Below are 21,395 nucleotides of genomic sequence, written 5' to 3' on the forward strand. Positions count from 1 at the left end.
AAAGAATGGCTAGATTATATCGTGTACTATTTCTGTCAGTGAAAACGCCCAACTTTTCACCGATATATTTACCTACTAAGCTTCTGTATGTCAATGTATGAGTTATGAAACCTTGACACCGAGGCAAACACTCGGGACCTTTACAGCGTCTTTCACATCCATGTCTTGTCTGCATTACCTGGTACTGGAAGTTAATGTACCACCGACTGTAATAAACCCATCCCTAATTCACGAACTATGCGCGTGACAGTATCGGTAGAGTGAGATGGGTTTTACTCCTCTTTTACAATAATACCCAATATCAAAACCCTTTCCGTAGTCATACGAAATATGTGCTGACAGCGGAGTCCGTTGTACGATCCCGATCACCACTGCATGCATGGTCTAACACATCACTGTATGCATGGTCTAACAGATCACTGCATGCGTGGTCTAACAGATCACTGCATGCATGGTCTAACACATCACTGTATGCATGGTCTAACACAGCACTGTATGCATGGTCTAACACAGCACTGTATGCATGGTCTAACACATCACTGTATGCATGGTCTAACACATCACTGTATGCATGGTCTAACAGATCACTGCATGCGTGGTCTAACATCACTACATGCATGGTCTAACACATCACTGTATGCATGGTCTAACACAGCACTGTATGCATGGTCTAACACATCACTGTATGCATGGTCTAACACGTCACTGTATGCATGGTCTAACACGTCACTGTATGCATGGTCTAACATCACTGTATGCATGGTCTAACACATCACTACATGCATGGTCTAACACATCACTGTATGCATGGTCTAACACATCACTACATGCATGGTCTAACATATCACTGTATGCATGGTCTAACAGATCACTGCATGCGTGATCTAACACATCACTACATGCATGGTCTAGTACATCACTGTAAGCATGGTCTTACACATCACTGTATGCATGGTCTAACACATCACGGCATGCATGGTCTAGTACATCACTGTATGCATGGTCTAGCACATCAGTGTATGCATGGTCTAACACATCAGTGTATGCATGGTCTAACACATCACTACATGCATGGTCTAACACATCACTGTATGCATGGTCTAACACATCACTGTATGCATGGTCTAACACGTCACTGTATGCATGGTCTAACACGTCACGGCATGCATGGTCTAACATATCACTGCATGCATGGTCTAACACGTCACTGCATGCATGGTCTAACACATCACTGTATGCATGGTCTAACACATCACTGCATGCATGGTCTAACACATCACTGTATGCATGGTCTAACATGTCACTGTATGCATGGTCTAAAACGTCACTGTATGCATGGTCTAACACATCACTGCATGCATGGTCTATCAAATCATCGCATGCATGGTCTAACACATCACTGTATGCATGGTCTAACATATCACTGTATGCATGGTCTATCAAATCATCGCATGCATGGTCTAACACATCACTGTATGCATGGTCTAACACGTCACTGTATGCATGGTCTAACACGTCACTGTATGCATGGTCTAACACATCACTGCATGCATGGTCTATCAAATCATCGCATGCATGGTCTAACACATCACTGCATGCATGGTCTAACGCATCACTGTATGCATGGTCTATCAAATCATCGCATGCATGGTCTAACACATCACTGTATGCATGGTCTAACGCATCACTGTATGCATGGTCTAACACATCACTGTATTCATGGTCTAACACATTACTGCATGCGTGGTCTAACAGATCACTGCATGCATTGTCTAACCCCTCACTACATGCATGGTCTAACACATCATTGTATGCATTGTCTATCAAATCATCGCATGAATGGTCTAACACATCACTGCATGCATGGTCTAACACATCACTGTATGCATGGTCTAACACAGTACTGTATGCATGGTATAACACATCACTGTATGCATGGTAGAACACATCACTGTATGCATGGTCTAACACATCACTGTATGCATGGTCTAACACGTCACGGTATGCATGGGGAAACACTTTACTGCATGCATGGTCTAACACATCACTGTATGCATGGTCTAACACATCACTACATGCACGGTCTAACACATCACTGTATGCATGGTCTAACACATCACTGTATGCATGGTCTAACACATCACTACATGCATGGTCTAACACATCACTGTATGCATGGTCTAACACATCACTACATGCACGGTCTAACACATCACTGTATGCATGGTCTAACACATCACTGTATGCATGGTCTAACACATCACTACATGCATGGTCTAACACATCACTGTATGCATGGTCTAACACATCACTGTATGCATGGTCTAACACATCACTGCAAGCCTAGAAACGACCTCTGACTTATAGTTCGAATATTGCACAATGCACATTCTGTGTGTGACTTGACCTAAGTGCTTTTCCCAGGTCGTTCCCTTCGAATATCTTCATTTGAAACACAAACAGATTTCTTTTCTGTGTAAAACAGCCAATTCTAATATTTATCAACACCGAACTGTAATTCATTATGTACAAAGTGTTTAAAATAAATATTTGTTTTTAAAGTTTACAAATTCAACAAGAGCTTGATATGAAGGCAATGTACAAGCCCGGGTCACGTTTAAATCTTTGTACAGCAAATCAGTTGACATGGCACACGAAAAAGAAAGTATAACAAGGAGTTGTGAAGAACAAATAATATTTGATTTCTGTCAAGAAGACGCAATTCGCATATTTTCACATTTTAATTGAAGACTTTTAAGTATAAGGAGGACCAAATAGAATTACCATCACCCTATATTAACATGGGTTTTTTCTTTAAAAAAATTTAAATACGTCTTAAAGTATTTTCACAGCGTTATCGACAAACAGGTCAAAGTCCTTCCCTGTAACGCCCAAGCGAAAGTGTTACGGTAAGCAAGGCATGTGAATACCCTGTCAGTGTATTGATGAACTCTGCGGTGCACTGCCTGGGTCTGGGTTTACCGACCGTCTACGGCTGCCTCTATATCCATGAATAGATGTTGACACTGACGCGTTGTGAATGTAAACTGTTTTTCTATCTGCGCTACCGTGGAGTATCTTTTATTTACCAGTCCAGCTTAATGCCGATGTCTATATACCGTCCATACGCGGTTATGTTGAAAGGGACCTAGCGTCATTCGTTGTTTGGTTATTACAGCGCGCTCGTACTGTTATGTGTGGTCGATAGTTACAGCAGTTGGTTTGCTTGCGCCAGAGAATTATTTCATATAGATGCATGCATGCTCACACATATCCCTGCTTCCACGGTCTGACATATTGCTGTGTGCACGGTCTGACATATTGCTGTGTGCACGGTCTGACATATTGCTGTGTGCATGGTCTGACATATTGCTGTGTACATGGTCTCGCATATTGCTGTGTGCACGGTCTGACATATTGGCTTGGTCTGACATATTGCTGTGTGCACGGTCTAACATATTGCCGTGTACGTGGTCTGACATGTTGCTGTGTACATGGTCTGACATATTGCTGTGTGCACGGTCTGACATATTGCCGTGTACGTGGTCTGACATATTGCTGTGTGCACGGTCTGTGATATTGCTGTGTACATGGTCTCGCATATTGCTGTGTGCACGGTCTGACATATTGGCTTGGTCTGACATATTGCTGTGTGCACGGTCTAACATATTGCCGTGTACGTGGTCTGACATGTTGCTGTGTACATGGTCTGACATATTGCTGTGTGCACGGTCTGACATATTGCCGTGTACGTGGTCTGACATATTGCTATGTGCACGGTCTGACATATTGGCTTGGTCTGACATATTGCTGTGTGGACGGTCTAACATATTGCCGTGTACGTGGTCTGACATATTGCTGTGTGCACGGTCTGACATATTGGCATGGTCTGACATATTGCTGTGTGCACAGTCTAACATATTGCCGTGTACGTGGTCTGACATGTTGCTGTGTACATGGTCTGACATATTGCTGTGTGCACGGTCTAACATATTGCTGTGTACGTGGTCTGACATATTGCTGTGTGCACGGTCTGACATATTGGCTTGGTCTGACATATTGCTGTGTGCACGGTCTGACATATTGGCATGGTCTGACATATTGCTGTGTGCACGGTCTAACATATTGCCGTGTACGTGGTCTGACATGTTGCTGTGTACATGGTCTGACATATTGCTGTGTGCACGGTCTGACATATTGCAGTGTACATGGTCTGACATATTGCTGTGTACATGGTCTGACATATTGCTGTGTACATGGTCTGACATATTGCTGTGTGCATAGTCTCACATGTTGCTGTGTGCACGGTCTCACATGTTGCTGTGTGCACGGTCTGACATATTGCCGTGTACGTGGTCTGACATATTGCTGTGTGCACGGTCTGACATATTGCTGTGTGCATGGTCTGACATATTGTTGTGTGCATGGTCTGACATATTGCTGTGTGCACGGTCTGACATATTGATGTGTGCATGGTCTGACATATTGCTGTGTGCACGGTCTGACATATTGATGTGTGCATGGTCTCACATATTGCTGTGTGCACGGTCTCACATATTGCTGCGTGCACGGTGTCACATATTGCTGTGTGTAGTAGTCCCTTTGAGTTCGTTATAATCGTAGTTTATTGTATGTTTATTCCTATTTTAATATAACATAAGTATTTAAACTCAAATGTGTCATGTTCTCATTCCTGATTCTGAAGGTACCACATGCAAATTACAATGTGTTTCACCTTTTGGAATACACACGTGTGCTGTGTGACAGTAGAGGTACTTGCAGGTATGCTACAAAAGCTCTTCGCGCCCTCTTGATCCCCGGCGCAAAGTTACCTTGTCTAAACTAGTCATAAGGCAACTAAATAGTTTAGGTGCATCGTCAGAATCAGTTACTTGCGTGTCACTGTAACCCGACGGCCGACTCGGGACGTGGCTCATTCTATCAATCACGGGTTTGCCTAGTCCCGACTTGATTATTTACAGCCCGGCGTCAAATATCTGCTATATTACTTAGTGAAGTGCTAAACAACAGACAAACAAGCATCCGATTACTGTCTATGTATTTTCCTATATTAAAACGAATATCCAACTATATTAAGTGTTAAATGTGTTAATACCATTTTCCTGAGGCAAAGGCGTTAACTGCCTCGGGAAATGCTTAAATTCATGTTTTAATATGTTGAAAATAACAAATGATATTTATTATGTTTTAAATGAAGTTTAACTAATTTCAAATCTGTCTAAAGCCAATTACTCCCATGTCTATACTAAACTTCCTAATCAAATAATGAAATTGACTTTACTGTTAGTGATACCTTCTTCCCAGCTCGGAGACAAATATCAGTTCAGGTCAATCGGTGGATAGTGTAAACTTCCACGGATCTTAAAGACTCACCCTCACAGTCAGAGAAAAAACACAACATTTATAATCTCATATATTTTTTCTACATCCAAAATTATCGTAATATTTCACACAAGTGACGCACAGTTAAATGCTTTGCCCACGGGCGACAACTGCAGAAAAAATTGAGTTTCCAACTTGTCTAGCTGTCTCACAGTTCCTGAACCATATTATCTTCCCTTCCGGCTAGCCCTTACTGTAATGCTATAGCTCTAAATGAACCAAGTGTAGATTTTCCCGCAAGGTCTGAATTTCCCATCTCACTGGGTCTCCTTTTCAATTTAAAAGAACTTGTTTGTTTCTTACAAAATTCTATATTTAATACTTAAAATTCTATATTTAAGTGTTTATCTACCCTCCAACGACACCGTTCATAGTCGCTGACAACAATCCTCCTGTCAACCTTTACCACTCATCTCGCCCCACAATTGAGGTATTGCGGTAGTACTAAAGGAAGATTAAGCAAGACCTTATTCAAATATTACAGGCCGGCCCAGTAAGCGGTACCGGATTCCCTGGCTGCGATAAGCCACCCGATCGACACCCTCACTGACCTGATATATATATAGCAGCGTCCGGGGCGACTTATATAGCCTTATATGGAAACGCATATCATATACATGAGTAGGGCTGTGCTCGAGGCGACAGGTGGTGTGATCTGTGACCCAATGTGTGCTTTACACACACACACACACACGCACACGCACACGCACACACACACACGGGGGTAGCGGAGCAGTGTGGCAATACAGTACACGTATATGCATGTACATGTTGAAGTCACGCAGTGCGTCTATATGCATATACTTGCAGATACTTCCTGGTGTATGCCGGCTTCTTGTACCCTAGATGGATATTCCTCTTAATGTCAAATAGGCATGCTTGGTTACCTTATATGGGCTAAGCATTTTGCACATGCGTGTGTCACGGCGTGTGACCTGGTGTGTGACCTGTTGTGTGTGTCACAGTGTGTGACCTGTTGTGTGTGACCTGGATGACTGTTTGTCGCAGTGTGTGACCTGGATGATTGTGTGTGACAGTGTGTGGCCTGGTGTGTGTCACAGTGTGTGACGTGGTGTGTGACTTGGGTGATTAGGTGTCGCTGTGAGTGACCTGGTGTGTGACCTGGCGTGTGTCACGGTGTGTGACCTGGATGATTGTGTGTGACAGTGTGTGGCCTGGATGATTGTGTGTGAGTGTGTGTCGCAGTGAGTGACGTGGTGTGTGTCATAGTGTGTGACTTGGCTGATTAGGTGTCGCAATGAGTGACGTGGTGTGTGTCACAGTGTGTGACCTGGATGATTGTTAATTGTCGATGGTGGGGCACGGGTGTCCCAGTCGTCGCAATTCATTGCATCGTACAGAGTTGCGTCCCTTGGGCACCTATGATTATGAGTTCGAATCCCTGTTCGCCCCGATTATGTCTCTAGGTCCGTAAGCACCATACCCATACTTGTGGGTTTCACCAAAGTGGTGAACATCTGAGACCCGCATCACTTTCCTCCCACATTTAGCTGACACGCCGTGATATAACTGGAATACTGTTCACAGAGGCGTTAAACCCAACTTACAACTCACGCACTCATTGTCTGTGGCCAGTAGTCAAGTTCGGATTAGACGAAGTCTCATATAACAAGATAAATTTTTATCCCATCAGTGGAAATTATCGTTCTCATGCACGTGTAGAAATCTCAAACTTCTCGGGAACATTCTGTACGTAACACGAGTGGTGATTAAGGAGAAATGCAGACTGACATTATCATTGCGGAGGAGAAATTAGTTTCCGCCATCGTTCGTATCTCCCCGGAACAAACATCTCCAGCCGACATAATTCCCATGATGCACTACGAGGATAGTGTTAATGCGGTTATCATTAATCATCTCATCTCTCATTTATCAACACTATTATTGTATCCAATATATAAACAAAAATATTTTTTAATTCTTATCTGATTTACGTAATAATCTCACCCCTTCAAGGACGAGTTGTGAGCAGTGTTATGCAACAGTTAATATCAACAGACAAATATAAATAATTATCAGTGGTGTGCGTGCGTGCGTGCGTGTACCGCATCTATCTCTTCATATGACATATTGACATTGTCTCAAATATGGCTTGAGACGTTGGTGAACATTAATTTGGTCCAACATGGCGTAAATATTCTGTATCTCCACTGCCTGGTGTTATATGCAGCTCAGACAACGGATGATCTGGACATAACGTCACATGCTTATAGAAAACAACACAGTGACACGAGAAAGCTGCAACACCACGACGTGATGTCTGCGGGCAACACGAATAGAGATTTTACTGGCGCTTCTATCTCTACCGTGCTTTATATAACTGCAGCTAAAGTAAACCATCTGATCCTATATTGCTTTACACGTGTGCATTATATGCTACACAAAGAAGTTAAAGATAACCCTATCCTTTCAGATTACTACAGTTAATCTCTAGTTAAAGAAAATCCGATCCTTTAATATTACTAAAGTTAATCTCTAGTCAGAGAAAACCCGATCCTTCCATATTACTATAGTTAATCTCTACTCAGAGAAAACCCGATCCTTTCATAATACTACGGTACGGAGTACAGTCGTCCCATCGAGACAATATTGAACAAACGAAATCAACAGGCGTCAATCGATTGAATTTTTCTTACTTATTAGAAACAATCCTCTCTGAGAAGGTGACCTACTGAAATTGCACGAGTAGCTTTCAGATCCCACCTTCTCCTGGGCGTATTGGGTGACGTAAAAACGACGCCAATATCACGGTTACTTTCCCTCCATGTCGGAAGTGCACTTTTAGGCAACATGTCCTTATTCCCCAAGTCGTCTACGACGCCGCAATTCGCTGTGCAGAGTTGCGCGCCACGGGCATGCCAGAAACCTATGATTCGGGTTCGAATCCCGGTTTGCCCTGATTAGGTTTCAAGTTTTGTCGGTGGGTTTCACCAAAGTAGTGAACGTCTAAGACCTGCATCACTTCAGGCTTTGCTCCCACATTAAGCCGACACGCCGTAATATAACTGGAATATTGTTCAAAGCTGAGTAAAATCCATTTCAATCACTCACTGATTGCACTTTATAAATACATGTCATGAAGTATACCGGTAACATTATGTCCGTGTGCCGTTCCCTGTGACTCCATGTCCGGGTAATTCGGTTTCTACCCGGACAATACATTGTATCTACCTCATACAGGAATCTGTGTGAGCCCCCATACTCCCTTCTTTGAAAGAGATAATGTCAGCTGTGGTACGCATTTAGTCATGCGTTGTCTCAAACGTGACACACCGGTCCCGTGAAGACTCCGGGTTAGAATAGGTCTTCAGCAAACCCATGCTTGTCGTAAGAGGCAGCTAACGGGATCGGGTGGTCAGGCTCGCTGACTTGGTTGATGCGTGTCATCGTATCCCAATTGCGTGGACCGACGCTCATGATGTCAATCACTGGATTGTCTGGTCCTGACTCGATTATGTACAGACCGCCGTCAAATAGATGTAATATTGCTGAGAGCGGCATTAAACAAAAAAACAAAAACAAAGTAAAAACTTCTTTGAAAGAGATACTTATAGCTGTATTACGCATGCGTTAATGCGTTGTTTAAAACGTGACACACCGGTTGCACGAGATTATACAAGAGACCATAACATTATTCTTCGTACAAGGCGGAAGAGATTTGAAGAAGTGTCGTGTCTGGTCGAGGAGAGGGTGATGTAACTGACTAGCTGACAAGTACTTCGTAACGCACTTACAAGTGGAACACGTCCGCGGGTCATGGCGTTGCGGAAGTCTCGGATCCGGTGGTGTGAGTACCCGGATGTCATATTGCTCTCACACCATGTCGCATTCGTGACCAACTCGTGTCGACCCGGGACAGGTTACGGAAAGGGGCGAGTGGTGACGAATGGTCGGTGTCCCGAGTCGCCATTGCAATCCGTCGACACCTTAGTTGTGACATTTATAACAGAGGTCAATATTTTGGGGATAACAATTTTGACTGCACATGTGGTGCAAGTGAGTTTGTTCAAAATGTGCCTCTGTTCTCGGTAGGAGTGAGTGAGTGAGTGAGTGAGTGAGTATGGTTTTACGTGGCTCTTAGTCACTTGATGACTCCGGTAAAACAACATGGGCATCACACATCAGGAATATCCTGTTTCAACATGGATTTGGTTTTATTTGGATAAATCAGGAATGCGGTGATAGCAAATTATTGATGATGAAATTTAAACAGAGGCTGTATGACCGTCTTTCTCAAAACTGGCTTCTCTCCACAGAGCTCTCATCTAAATGCAAATATTACTCACAGTACAAATCTCTCCTTAATGTAGAAAAATACTTATTATCATGTGAAATCTCTGCATATTACAAAAGATTAATATGTATGTTCAGGTGTAACAACTTTAAACTTGCAGTTGAAACTGGAAGACATTCTAAAATCCCATATGAAGAACGTGTGTGCGTGTATTGCCACTCCAAAGGTTTAACTCTAACTGAGGATGAGTATCATGTATTGTCAATCTGTGACAGATACCGAACTGCAAGAAGAGAATGCTTTGCTGAAAGTGAAATCAACTTTACCACATTTCAACAGTTTTTAAACCTTATGTCAACAAACTCCACAAGAACTTTAAAACACATTGGACTATTCCTATCTAAAGTTATGAATATATGTAACTCGTGACTGTTCTAACGTATTCTAGAACTATTTGTCTTAACATAACGCCATAGTATATAAGCATGTATGATCTACATTGTGTTAACATGTATTATGGACTGGAGGCCTGATTACTGAATAAATCTGTCTCTGTCTGTCTGTCTGTCTTAGCAATATTCCAGGAATATCACGGCAGGGAAACCAGAAATGGGCTTCACACATTGTACCCAGAGAGATGGGTTAAACGCTCCTTTGAACAGCATTTCATTTATATCACGGTCTGTCAGTTTCATGTAGGTGGAAAACCAGAAGTCTTATACATTACCACTTGTTTGTTTGTTGTTTAACGCCGCACTCAGCATTATTCAAGCTGAATGACCGCGGTCTGTAAATAATCGCGACTGGACCAGACAATCCAGTGATTGACTTCATGAACTTCGATCCACGTAACTGGCATACAATGACACGCAGCAACCAAGTCGCCCAAGAAATGTTTCAGGAAGTCGCTGTTGTGAAAACATATTACTAGTTTTGTTTTCGTGTTTGTTTTCTACTTTTACATGGCATAAATATTTAAACTAAATGTGCCATATTCATGATATTCTCATTCCTGATTATGAAGGTACCACATAAAAATTACAATTTGTTTTACCTTCTGGGGTACCCATGGCCCGTTGTGACAGTACAGGTACTTGCATCAATAGGTAGGTACACTACAAAATGCCTTTGCGTCGTGTTATCTTTCAATATACTAGTATATTTCTTAACATCCTTTCTTAAGCGAGCACTTTTCATGTAACACATTGTGTTCCGGCAAGAGAGTTGTCTCCCTTATATTACAAAATGCACAGCCGTTCCAGGTCCGAACCACGATACTACAATATTTCGACAAGATAGTAAACCTTAAGGGGGTTCACACGAGGAACATCAGTTTGCAAACTCCAAATGTTCACCAAATTGTATTTTCACACGCCAAATGTGTGTTGTTGTTGTTGTTGTTACTTAGGTCCTAAGTAACTCAAACGCCAACGCCAATTTTTTGAAGAAAAGCATGTGATATATTTACATATCTAGTGATATGTAGTTAGGGTGGTGTTGAGTTGGGGAGGGGAAGTTGGGGGGAAATAAATTATTCTAATCAGGTAAGGTTAACAAAATCACACATTCTGAAAGAAAACAACTAGATGTACATGTTAATTAACAGTAGAATATTTATTCGTAAAAATACATTTAACCTTGATATTACAGCTGTCACTGTAACCATGGTAATTGCACTGACTTATCTTAGCAAATTATGCACTTTGAAAAGGTAACAAAATTGGAAGTGATATAAAAACCATCACTTGTCAAACTTATCAAAACAAATAACAATTAATGGAAGAAAGTTATCAGCAGATAAAATTATCAAAAACCATATGACTAGATCACTAGACCCTACAGAATATCAATGTTTTATATCACTACCAGAATTAAATTGACTTGAAACCCAAAGAAGAAAATGACAATTAGCATATTAAAAAACAAACACTTTTCAGTTATATTTATTAAAATATAATATTCAGAAATATTTATTTGTAAACAACTCTGAGACAAGGAAAATGTGAAAATTGAAAACTAAATAGTTCAAATAATTAAATTAATTTTCAATAAAAAAATTACATATTATTCATACAATCTTTATCAAGGTCAAGGAGACTAACCATTCATCAAACAAAGATTATTATCATATTCATTCAATATGGCACAATGGTTGATCATAAATTATAATGTGAAAAGAAATAAACTAAATTCATCATAACCAAATATTAAACATGTTAAAGTGAAATGGAATTTATGGTGATCCCTTGTATGGTGTCCAGTTCAACAAGATTTTCCTATGTATTCAAGTCTAGGCCTGCTAAGACTATGAGGAAGATATTTATGTATCATGTAAACATAACTCATGAAGTTTAAACAATTCACAACCATGTATCAAGTGATCCATTACCAAACTACATCAATAGTTGGTAAAGGGATTGGAGGCTACCTTGTGTAAATCATAGCTTTGGCAGATCAAGTAGCAGCAACATTGTAGCTACATTTGGTGCTCCACTGCAAGTGATTCATGATATAAGATTATATTCACCCATCAAACAAACAATTACTCTCATCTACACCGAGCATGATAGCAGGATATAGGCACTACCCGGCTACCGCACACAGATCAGTTGAACTTTGTTATTTGAACCTACTGTAGTTTATGCAGAAGCTGACAAGAAATTGTGTCTCGTTTTTTGTTCGGTATACAGTAAACTACAGTTATAACGAATTCAAAGGGACCACTAATTTTAATTTGTTATAACCGTAGATCGTTATAAGCAAATGTATGGAATATATACAGCAAAAAGACAGGACCCCAAAAATGGTTCGTTATATCCGTCAGTTCGTTATAAGCGTGTTCGTTATAACCGTAGTTACTGTATTACTAAGTTAGTGCAGTTTACTAACCTCTACAATATGTTCCTCACCATGTGTTGCTGGTAACACACTGACACTCAAGTATCAGATTCTCAACAATATTCATAACTGGTAGTTCCTACAAATGTATGTTACAAGTTCGCTACTAATTACAAATGAATAAAACACTGCATGATGCTGTGAACAAATTCCCAAAGCTCTACTTGATTCTCATTTAGCATGTCAATGTTGAACATTCCCAAATATAACCTACGATCATTAGAATTTGCAAAGACTACCAGTAAATGGGACCAAAGCAAGTCTATCAGCTCCAAGTTCCACAAAGCAATCTTAGCGCTAAGACGATCGAACTTTGACATACTTACAATAATCATAGCGCTAAGATCCCTTTGTGCAATGGGCCAGATATGCTAATATCAAATGCATTCTAACTTGACCTAGTTTAGTCTATTAACAAAATTAAAAAAACTTGTAAATCTTTAATGTGAAAAACAAACAAACTTGTACCCATACTACTATCATACTGTTTCAATGCTTAACACAAAATTTGAATTTGAAAGTGTGATCATCATATGTTAACATAAAATTATTTCCTTGAATAATAAAGTTTCATTACCATGGTGACAAATAATATTCTTTTTTTCTGGTTATAATGAAACTGTATGCAGAATATGTCCTTATGATAAAGTATATAGAACACTCAAGATGTATGTAACAGACATGTTTTATATCAACTTATGAAAATTAAGGAATAAATCTAAAAATGTTTAAAAGAATCATCAACCAACTTTTGTTATGATTTATAGCACTATATTGTCAGATGAGTACTGTCTTGGTCTTAAGTCTATATACTGTTATTGAATACATGTGGTTATTATAATTAATTGATATAAATTTTACACATGAACAACATTTTTTTAAACAATTCTTTACACACAAGGGATTCAAGGTAGAGCCATAGTCTCTGTAGCTCACTTCAATTTTGTGTTTTTAGTAAAATGCTAAGCTTTTAAGAATCATACTGGTTATCAAACATTCAAAACTCAAAATATGCCCAAAGAAATATATGTTCCTGTATTATTGGCAAAATCACTGTTTATCACTCACAAAAACAACAGCTTCATGAAAATAAATTCATAGCTTGATCTATGGCTGATTTACACGGAAGCGCCAAACCTAAATATGCTAATTCACGTAACATATTATGTTAAGGTAGACATACTTTTGGACCTACGCTGCTTTCAGAGAAGATGTTAAAAGTTACGTAATGAGTTGGGCTTTATCAGTATTCCAGTTGTATATCATGCCATGTCAGCTTAATGTGGGAGGAAAGCCTGACGTGATGCAGGTCTCAGACGTTAACCACTTTGGTGAAACCCACAAGCATGGGTATGGTGCTGACAAACCTACAAACATAATATGGGCGAACCAGGATACGAACCCACAATCATAGATTTCTGGCGTGCCCAAGGGACACAACTCTGTACAGTGAACTGCAGCACCTTAGACAACTTGGACAACTGGATCAAGGAGGGACAACATACCAAGACAATAACTCACATGAAAATCTCGTTCAGGTGAGCTGGAAATAGAGTTTTACATTTCCTAAAAACTTCTTATTTGTCTAGACATGTGCAATTTATTCAATAATTCTTGGGTAACGAGAAAACTATCTTGAGAGTACAAATGGATTTGGAAAAAGATGTCCCCATGTCCCCATGTCTGTGTCCTGTCTCAGGTGATTCTTGGAACAAGCTTAACGAGCCACAGAACTGCAGGAAGGGACGACTACCACACTGCTGGGATTTTGTCGGTTAAAGCTTACAAAAGTATAAAAAATCCACAAAAAACATGGCACTGACTATTCTAGTGTAAAGATACAAGAGTATAACTGATTCCTCTAATAAATGCCTCTAATAAGTACACTGTTTGTTAAAAAAAATAATACCTAAAATATAAAATACTTCCTGTTCACTGTTTTTTTCAAATTGGATGAAAATCTAATAATCAAATTTCTATGGCCTAAGGATTCTATTTTCATCTGTCAGTATACTATCGACTGTCAAGACTTAAATACTGAACAAAACAATTAAGTATCAAGAATATTTTTGGGGAATATGTTTTTTAATGTGAAGACTTAACAAAAATATCCAAAAAAATATTTACAATCCTTAACATTCTTTGTTCAGTATATACACCATAGGGTAGCAGCACTAATGATTTATTTCATAGCCATGTGAGGAAAATATTTTTACCAACTCATTCAGTTGTTTTTCTTCTATATGTTTGGTTAAAACTGACTTTTCAATACTCCTGCATTATACACCAGGCATTTATTAGAGGAAGTATGGCATCTGCATGGAATACAGCATAATCTTGTGCAGCTGTGTATGTAATACTATGTGTAACACTGTATTATGCATAGCTCTATTTATATATACTACATGGTCTGTACATATATCACATTCTATATGGGACTACAACGCAGGATTTGGCAACATTGTGTGATCGATCACTGAACACAACCAACGACAACACACAACACTAAACACATTACATAGAAGAATATTTTGAGTAAATTTGTTTGGTTACAGAATTTTCTATAGAATTGTTAGTTTTGCAGGTTAACAGCAGAGAATATGAGAGTTACTCCCCTTTTCGGAAGCAACAGAATATCAAGTCCTGTTGGTAAACAGTACAGAATATGAGAGTTACTCCCCTTTATGCAGCAACAGATGAATTTGTCCTATTGGTTAATGGAATAGATTGTAAGAGTTATTCCCCCTTTTCAAGAACAGAATATCTGTTTCTAAGGGTTAAAAGTACATAATGTAAGAAGTATTCCCCTTTTTAACTAAAGTTACTTTAATTTCTTTAAAGAATTTGTCATCAGGTGTTACAGTAACATCTTTATCAGTAGTATTGTCAAGGTAACTGCAAGAGTCATTAATTCTTGTGGTATAAGCCTGTGTGTGTTAATAAGACTACCCTAGAATATGTAGCCAGCAGACCACCCTCACAGTTAACCCTCTCCTTGTTAAATAGTTCCATGATCAATGAAAAACAGGAGTCCAGGTGCCCCCCATTTTGAAAACCAAATGTTGTGGGCAGTAAAATTATCTGAGGGAGGATTTTGGTATTTTGGACCCCTCCCTTTAACGAATCCTGGATCTGTCCTTGTGCATTCCCCATTCCCCTTTTCAAAATCCAGGACCCGCCTCATTATCATGTGGACATCTGAGTGCTTTGCATAAAACATTTCACAAATATAAAATACTATAATGGGTTAAGCTAGGATAGATGTAGGTATTCTTCTGCTTAAAATTGTCATTGTCACTATAATATTTGTGGCTTTCATTAGTATCAAATTGAAGATGAGCTACCTAACACATGCTTCAGTTATCGTCAACACGATATACACAGTAAATCTGTTTGTAACATCCTATGGTCAGAACCTTATCAAGGAAAGCAGTCTTGGTTTTGCAACCTATTAATGTTAGTTGTAGGGAAGTAGGACTGGAATGAACATAACAAAATTGGGAAAGTATTATCAGGGAAGGATTTCCTCTTTAGCACTGGTATAAAAGAAACAATTCTTCACCTCCGACATGAGGGAGGCATGAAGGGATGCTATTAATAGATCGGATTGTCACAAAACTCCAAAATGAACGGTACAACTTTCTGACATCTTCCTCATGACTTCCTGTGAAACAAAATGACACCACAGGTATACAACATGTTATGTTGGTAATGAGTGAGTGAGTATGGTTTTACGCCACTTTTAGCAATATTCCAGCAATATCACGGCAGGGGACCCCAGAAATGGGCTTCACACATTGTAACCATGTCGGGAATCGAACCCAGGTCTTCGGCGTGACGAGCGAACGCTTTAAACCCTAGGCTACCTGACTGCCCTCTGTTAGTCAGGAAACTAATTGTCATGTACCATGTCAGCTACATTTTCTTCATAATAAACACTAGTCGCAGATTACTGCCCGTGGATCCATGTCAATGTATCGGTCAATAATAAGGCCATTCTGAAGATCATAATGTCTAAACAAGCCTTCCTATCAATCTGGGTAGAGTCTAGTAAAAATATGAAGAGGATTAAAAGATGAGCTGAAGAAAGTATACCAAGTTGATTCATTAAACAATTGTTTTGGCAAAGTATCAATAAACAATTGGTAAGATTGAATACCAGTAAATGTGATTCAGTCCCGACGTTTGATGTCCTATGCCTGGCTGAGGCTATACAGTCCTCTCACCAAAGACATGTCAGATACAGAAAACAGTACATACAACAATTAAAATCTGGTTAAAATAGAAAAGTGCAAAACTTGAATACAAACATGTCTATTTACATTTATTTCTTCAAAAGGGAAAACCTGAATTGTTTTGGGGGCAAGAAGCTAAATGTTGGAACCAGTGTATAAACAAAAAACAAATATATTTGACAAAATTCAAGTCTATATACAAACACCTTTGATTGTCTTTAGGTAAGGAGGGTTGTTGAAGATTTTTAATAATTAGAAAAATTCATGCCGGTAGTTTAGTGGCAACATGTGACGGCAGCCATAGCTACCATTTTGATATTCGGCAACATTGGACGTGTTCACTGCCAGTGATATTTGGTATACTCAGTATTTTGTTTCAACCATCACCATGGTTACAGATATAAATCTCCTATTGACATTTCAAGCAGTTTGAGGTCCTCCAATAGTGGTATTACAAGCTGACTAGGATATTTGTTGATGCAAGCAGTAACGGTTATCTAGAAACTACTTCCCTGTTGACTATTTCTAAACGTCACAGAGACTATAGTGCAGGTGTGAAGAATAAACGGCTAATTTCATTAAATCTTAAAATCTCTCTACCATTTTTACACATGTGAAATAAAATGAATTATTGAGTAGTCTTTTTTTCTGATTCATTAGTCCTTAAAAAATCCCTTGAAGTAGGCCAACATACGAGACAAAATAATCATTTGACTTTTGATTTGAAAACACACTTTTGACACTTATTACTTTGTAAAACAAATAAGAAAAATATATTTTAATAAATATTTTAATAAATTGTTTTGATGATGCACTAACAGACTGGGGACAACTCAACCAGCCAGGCTGTAAAAAATGAGTGTCATTGTTTTGTTTCCAGAGTATACAAGGGTGTTTCTATGGTTACCAAGGAACCACAATGTCCTTATAGCAACAAAACCTCGCAATTCTTTGGCCTTACTTGGTGCTAGCTAGTCTACACGAGTTTGATTAAAACTATACTGATTCTCCAATGCATGTTATTTACATAAATATGACTAAGGCTTAATAAAAATAAAAGAATTGGTTCTCAGGCAATGACTTTTGAAAATATAGTGCAGGCGGGTGATGTTTTTTTTTGTTGCTTGTTGAAACTAGTATGTAACGAAATAAACAGTTGTGTACCATCAACCTGGGAATGGTCCTCCCTACATAAACAAACCTTCAAACTCATTACTACCATGACTATAACACGCGATGCGCAGTAATGCAGTGTGCATGTAAAGGGAAGTAACTGTGTGCTATATTGGATCACATTGTGTTTAGTGAGTGAGTATGGTTTACGCCGCTTTTAGCAATATTCCAGCTATATCACGGCGGGGGGACACCAGAAATGGGCTTCACACATTGTACCCATGTCGGGAATCGAACCCGGGTCTTCGGCGTGACGAGCGAACGCTTTAACCACTAGGCTACCCGACCGCCCTCACATTGTGTTTAAGTATTAGGATTTTTATATTATTTGGAAAATGGAACAACACAACGTAGGGCAGACTTTGTGATGATAGTTGTGGTGCCTGAGAACCAAGACTATTTTTTTTAGCCTAATTGAGTACATTATGAGTGTACCACACCTGTAGTATACAGACTACATTAGCATTACTTTTTGGCAAGTTTATCGCTGAGCAAAACTGAAAACCATATATTATATGAGCAAAGTATTTGAGACAATAATGTCAACATGCCTAATTTTAATCAAAGTTTAAGCAATAAGTTGTCAACCAATCCTGAATAATTATTCACTTAACTTCCTTTTGACAAGACATTTTTAAAGCACATTATACCAAGTCTAAATATTTTCATCAACAGAACAAGTTCATGTATATTTAGATAAAAATGATTCTGAAAGTATCTGAAGCAACTATGCATAAATAGATTCAGGGAGGAGTAGATATGTGTCATCCTTATTTGAAGCATACTAATCATGTTTACCTATAACATACAACTTACAGCTAAATCATCTGGTGGCATTGTGGAAGCAAAACTAAAAATTACTGGACAATATTTGGCGAATAAACACAAATTGTTTCCCGAATTATGTGCTAGGATTTTGGTATTTTAAGTGCACCCCTTTTCCCCTAAAGCTGTACACCCCTCCTTTCAAAATCCATGCTTGCTATATATGCAAATCTGGGGTATTCATGCTATACAAGTATATTGTTATCTAACACGGTATATTGTATTCATACAATGGTTAGATCAAAACTTTTCTCAGAATGGTTCTGAAGCATCCCCTGAACACACAGGTACTCCAGTGATACAAGCATATTATTCATAAAACAAGGTATTTTCTATTTGTACGATGGTTTTCTCAGAATGTTTCTGAAGCAACCATTGTACACATAGGTTTTCATGTGAAAAAGCATAATATTTATATAACAAGGTATTTGGTATCCAAATGATGGTTTTCTCAGAATGTTTCTGGAGCAACCATTGTACACATAGGTTTTCATGTGAAAAAGCATATTATTTATATAACAAGGTATTTGGTATCCAAATGATGGTTTTCTCAGAACGGTTCTGAAGCATCCTTTCTACACACAGGTACTCTAGTGATACAAGCATATTATTTATATAATAGGGTATTTTGTATTCACTGGTACTGGTACTCCTTTCAAACAAATCAGACATATTACACCAACGACCTCACTTTATACAACCATGTTGGTCTTGTCATAAATTGCGCATATGTGCATACAGTCATTATGTCATTATGGACAGGTGTTGTATAGCTGGGTATAAATTATCAACGTAATTAGTATAGTTGTTTATTTCATATTTGGACCAAGGGCAATATTCCAATATGTTTGATACACAACCCAAAAGGTAAAACAAAGATTCATACCATTTGATATAAAGTAAATACATACATGGACATATTCTAAGTAGGAGACTAAATACTTGGGGCATCCCCCCGCACAGGTTTTAACTTGTGTGCGCTGCAACAAACCCAGTCATTAACATTTATATTTTATGCACCATTGGAGAAGAGTTATCTCCCTTCTTCATCCATGCCAGAGTAGCCTCCCCTCAGTGGTGATGTCCCGGGTTGTCGAACACATTGTTTTCCATGATTTTCTTGCGTTGTCTGATCAGCAGATCTCGGAGAGTTTTGCCAGTTTCTGCTAAGTGCGGATCATTGGATGAATCTGAAACAAGACAACCACAATAAATACTGGATATTGTCCACATGCAAAACAAATATTTTTTTATGAGTTAAATATCTTTTATTTTCATGTAATCTCACAATTAATATTTGCTGGAGAAGATAAGGGTACTTATCCTATAAAAAGTGAAATGGCAATAAACTTAAATCATAATAACATGTATTAATAACATAAATCATGGATGTCATGGATATATAGAACAGCTTTGACTCTTTGATAGGCATTTAAAAGTTGGTGAGGTGAAACTGGGGTTAACGTCGTGTCCAAGATTATTGCACTTATATAGCGACCTGCATGCACATGTGTGTGTGTGTGTGTGTGTGTGGCTGCTTGTACTAGTCCGGACTGATGCCGATTTATAGTGCTAGCACACTGAGATACCATGCCACAGTTTAACATGAATACCTCATTCAGACACAGTATACTGACTCCGAGCCGACCAGTCCTTGTTTTAGCCCCTTAATGCAGAGCGCCAGACAGGGTAACAACAAGTATGGTCTTTTAAAGTCTTTTGGTATGATGCGGCCGGGGATCGAACCCCGGACCTTCTGCTCTCCGGGCGGACGCTCCACCTCTAGACAATGGAGGCAGTCTTTAGAAGTTGGTAGAAAAAGAAGAAATGAAACATTAAGGATTTATTATAACTTCATTATTTGAAACAACCTTTCAGAGCTATTTCTTGCCCTGTCATCGTGAATCGTACACCTGAAATATCGTTACAAATAAAAACAGCTTCATTATCCTCAGCTGTTTCATGTAATGATGCAACTAAGTGAATTATCTGATCTGAGTCTTGAGGCCATGTTTATATGACAGTCTTACTGTGCATATCCCACGTCACGTGTCAGAACATACGGCACAATAAACAATGTTCAGCTCTTGAAATCCTCAATAATGCTTTATCTGTACTGTGTATAAAATGTCAAACATTTTTACCTGTTTACCTACCAACTGATCCTAATTTTTTAAGTCAATGTAGTCAGAAATACAACATTTATTTCCATAAAGACAACCAAGTTCCTGTTTCCCATGGCTGGAAGGAAATATTTGATCAATCTCATTAAAATCAGATCCTTACTCTAGGTATGATAGCTCTGTGTGTCAAGACCCCACAACACTTAGAGAAGGTTACGTCAGATGACTACTGAGAGACTGACCAATCGTAATTAAGGATGTGTGGGATTTGGAGCCAATGAGATGTTCACTTTCTAAAAAGATTCTTTACCACCTCGGTTTACAAATATGGAGGTTAGCAAACAGCTTTATGTTTCAGCATTTGGAACTCCCTGATTATATTCATTTTCAAGACATAGGAGAATTAGCTGACTGAGAGGTCACCTGACCCGACCTCCTGTGGAGGTGTGAAATCTTCACATAGAGAGCTATTGTGATGGAGTA

At 39.0% G+C, this 21,395-nt stretch overlaps 1 protein-coding gene across 5 annotated transcripts in view; it reads right to left on the reverse strand.

The window, feature by feature from the left end:
• Positions 1 to 11,249: 11,249 nt before the first annotated feature.
• LOC139462398 (epidermal growth factor receptor kinase substrate 8-like protein 1) overlaps positions 11,250 to 21,395 on the reverse strand; it is a 93,682-nt gene continuing 83,536 nt past the window's right edge. For all 5 annotated transcript variants that reach the window (XM_071244087.1, XM_071244086.1, XM_071244085.1 and 2 more), the window contains one exon: positions 11,250 to 19,979. In XM_071244087.1, coding sequence (XP_071100188.1) covers positions 19,861 to 19,979 — 119 coding nt within the window. In that variant the 3' untranslated portion in view covers positions 11,250 to 19,860. The remainder of the gene's footprint in view (positions 19,980 to 21,395) is intronic.

Source organism: Haliotis cracherodii, unplaced genomic scaffold (assembly GCF_022045235.1).
Source record: "Haliotis cracherodii isolate W230 unplaced genomic scaffold, xgHalCrac1.p SCAF_15, whole genome shotgun sequence".
Taxonomy (NCBI): domain Eukaryota; kingdom Metazoa; phylum Mollusca; class Gastropoda; order Lepetellida; family Haliotidae; genus Haliotis; species Haliotis cracherodii.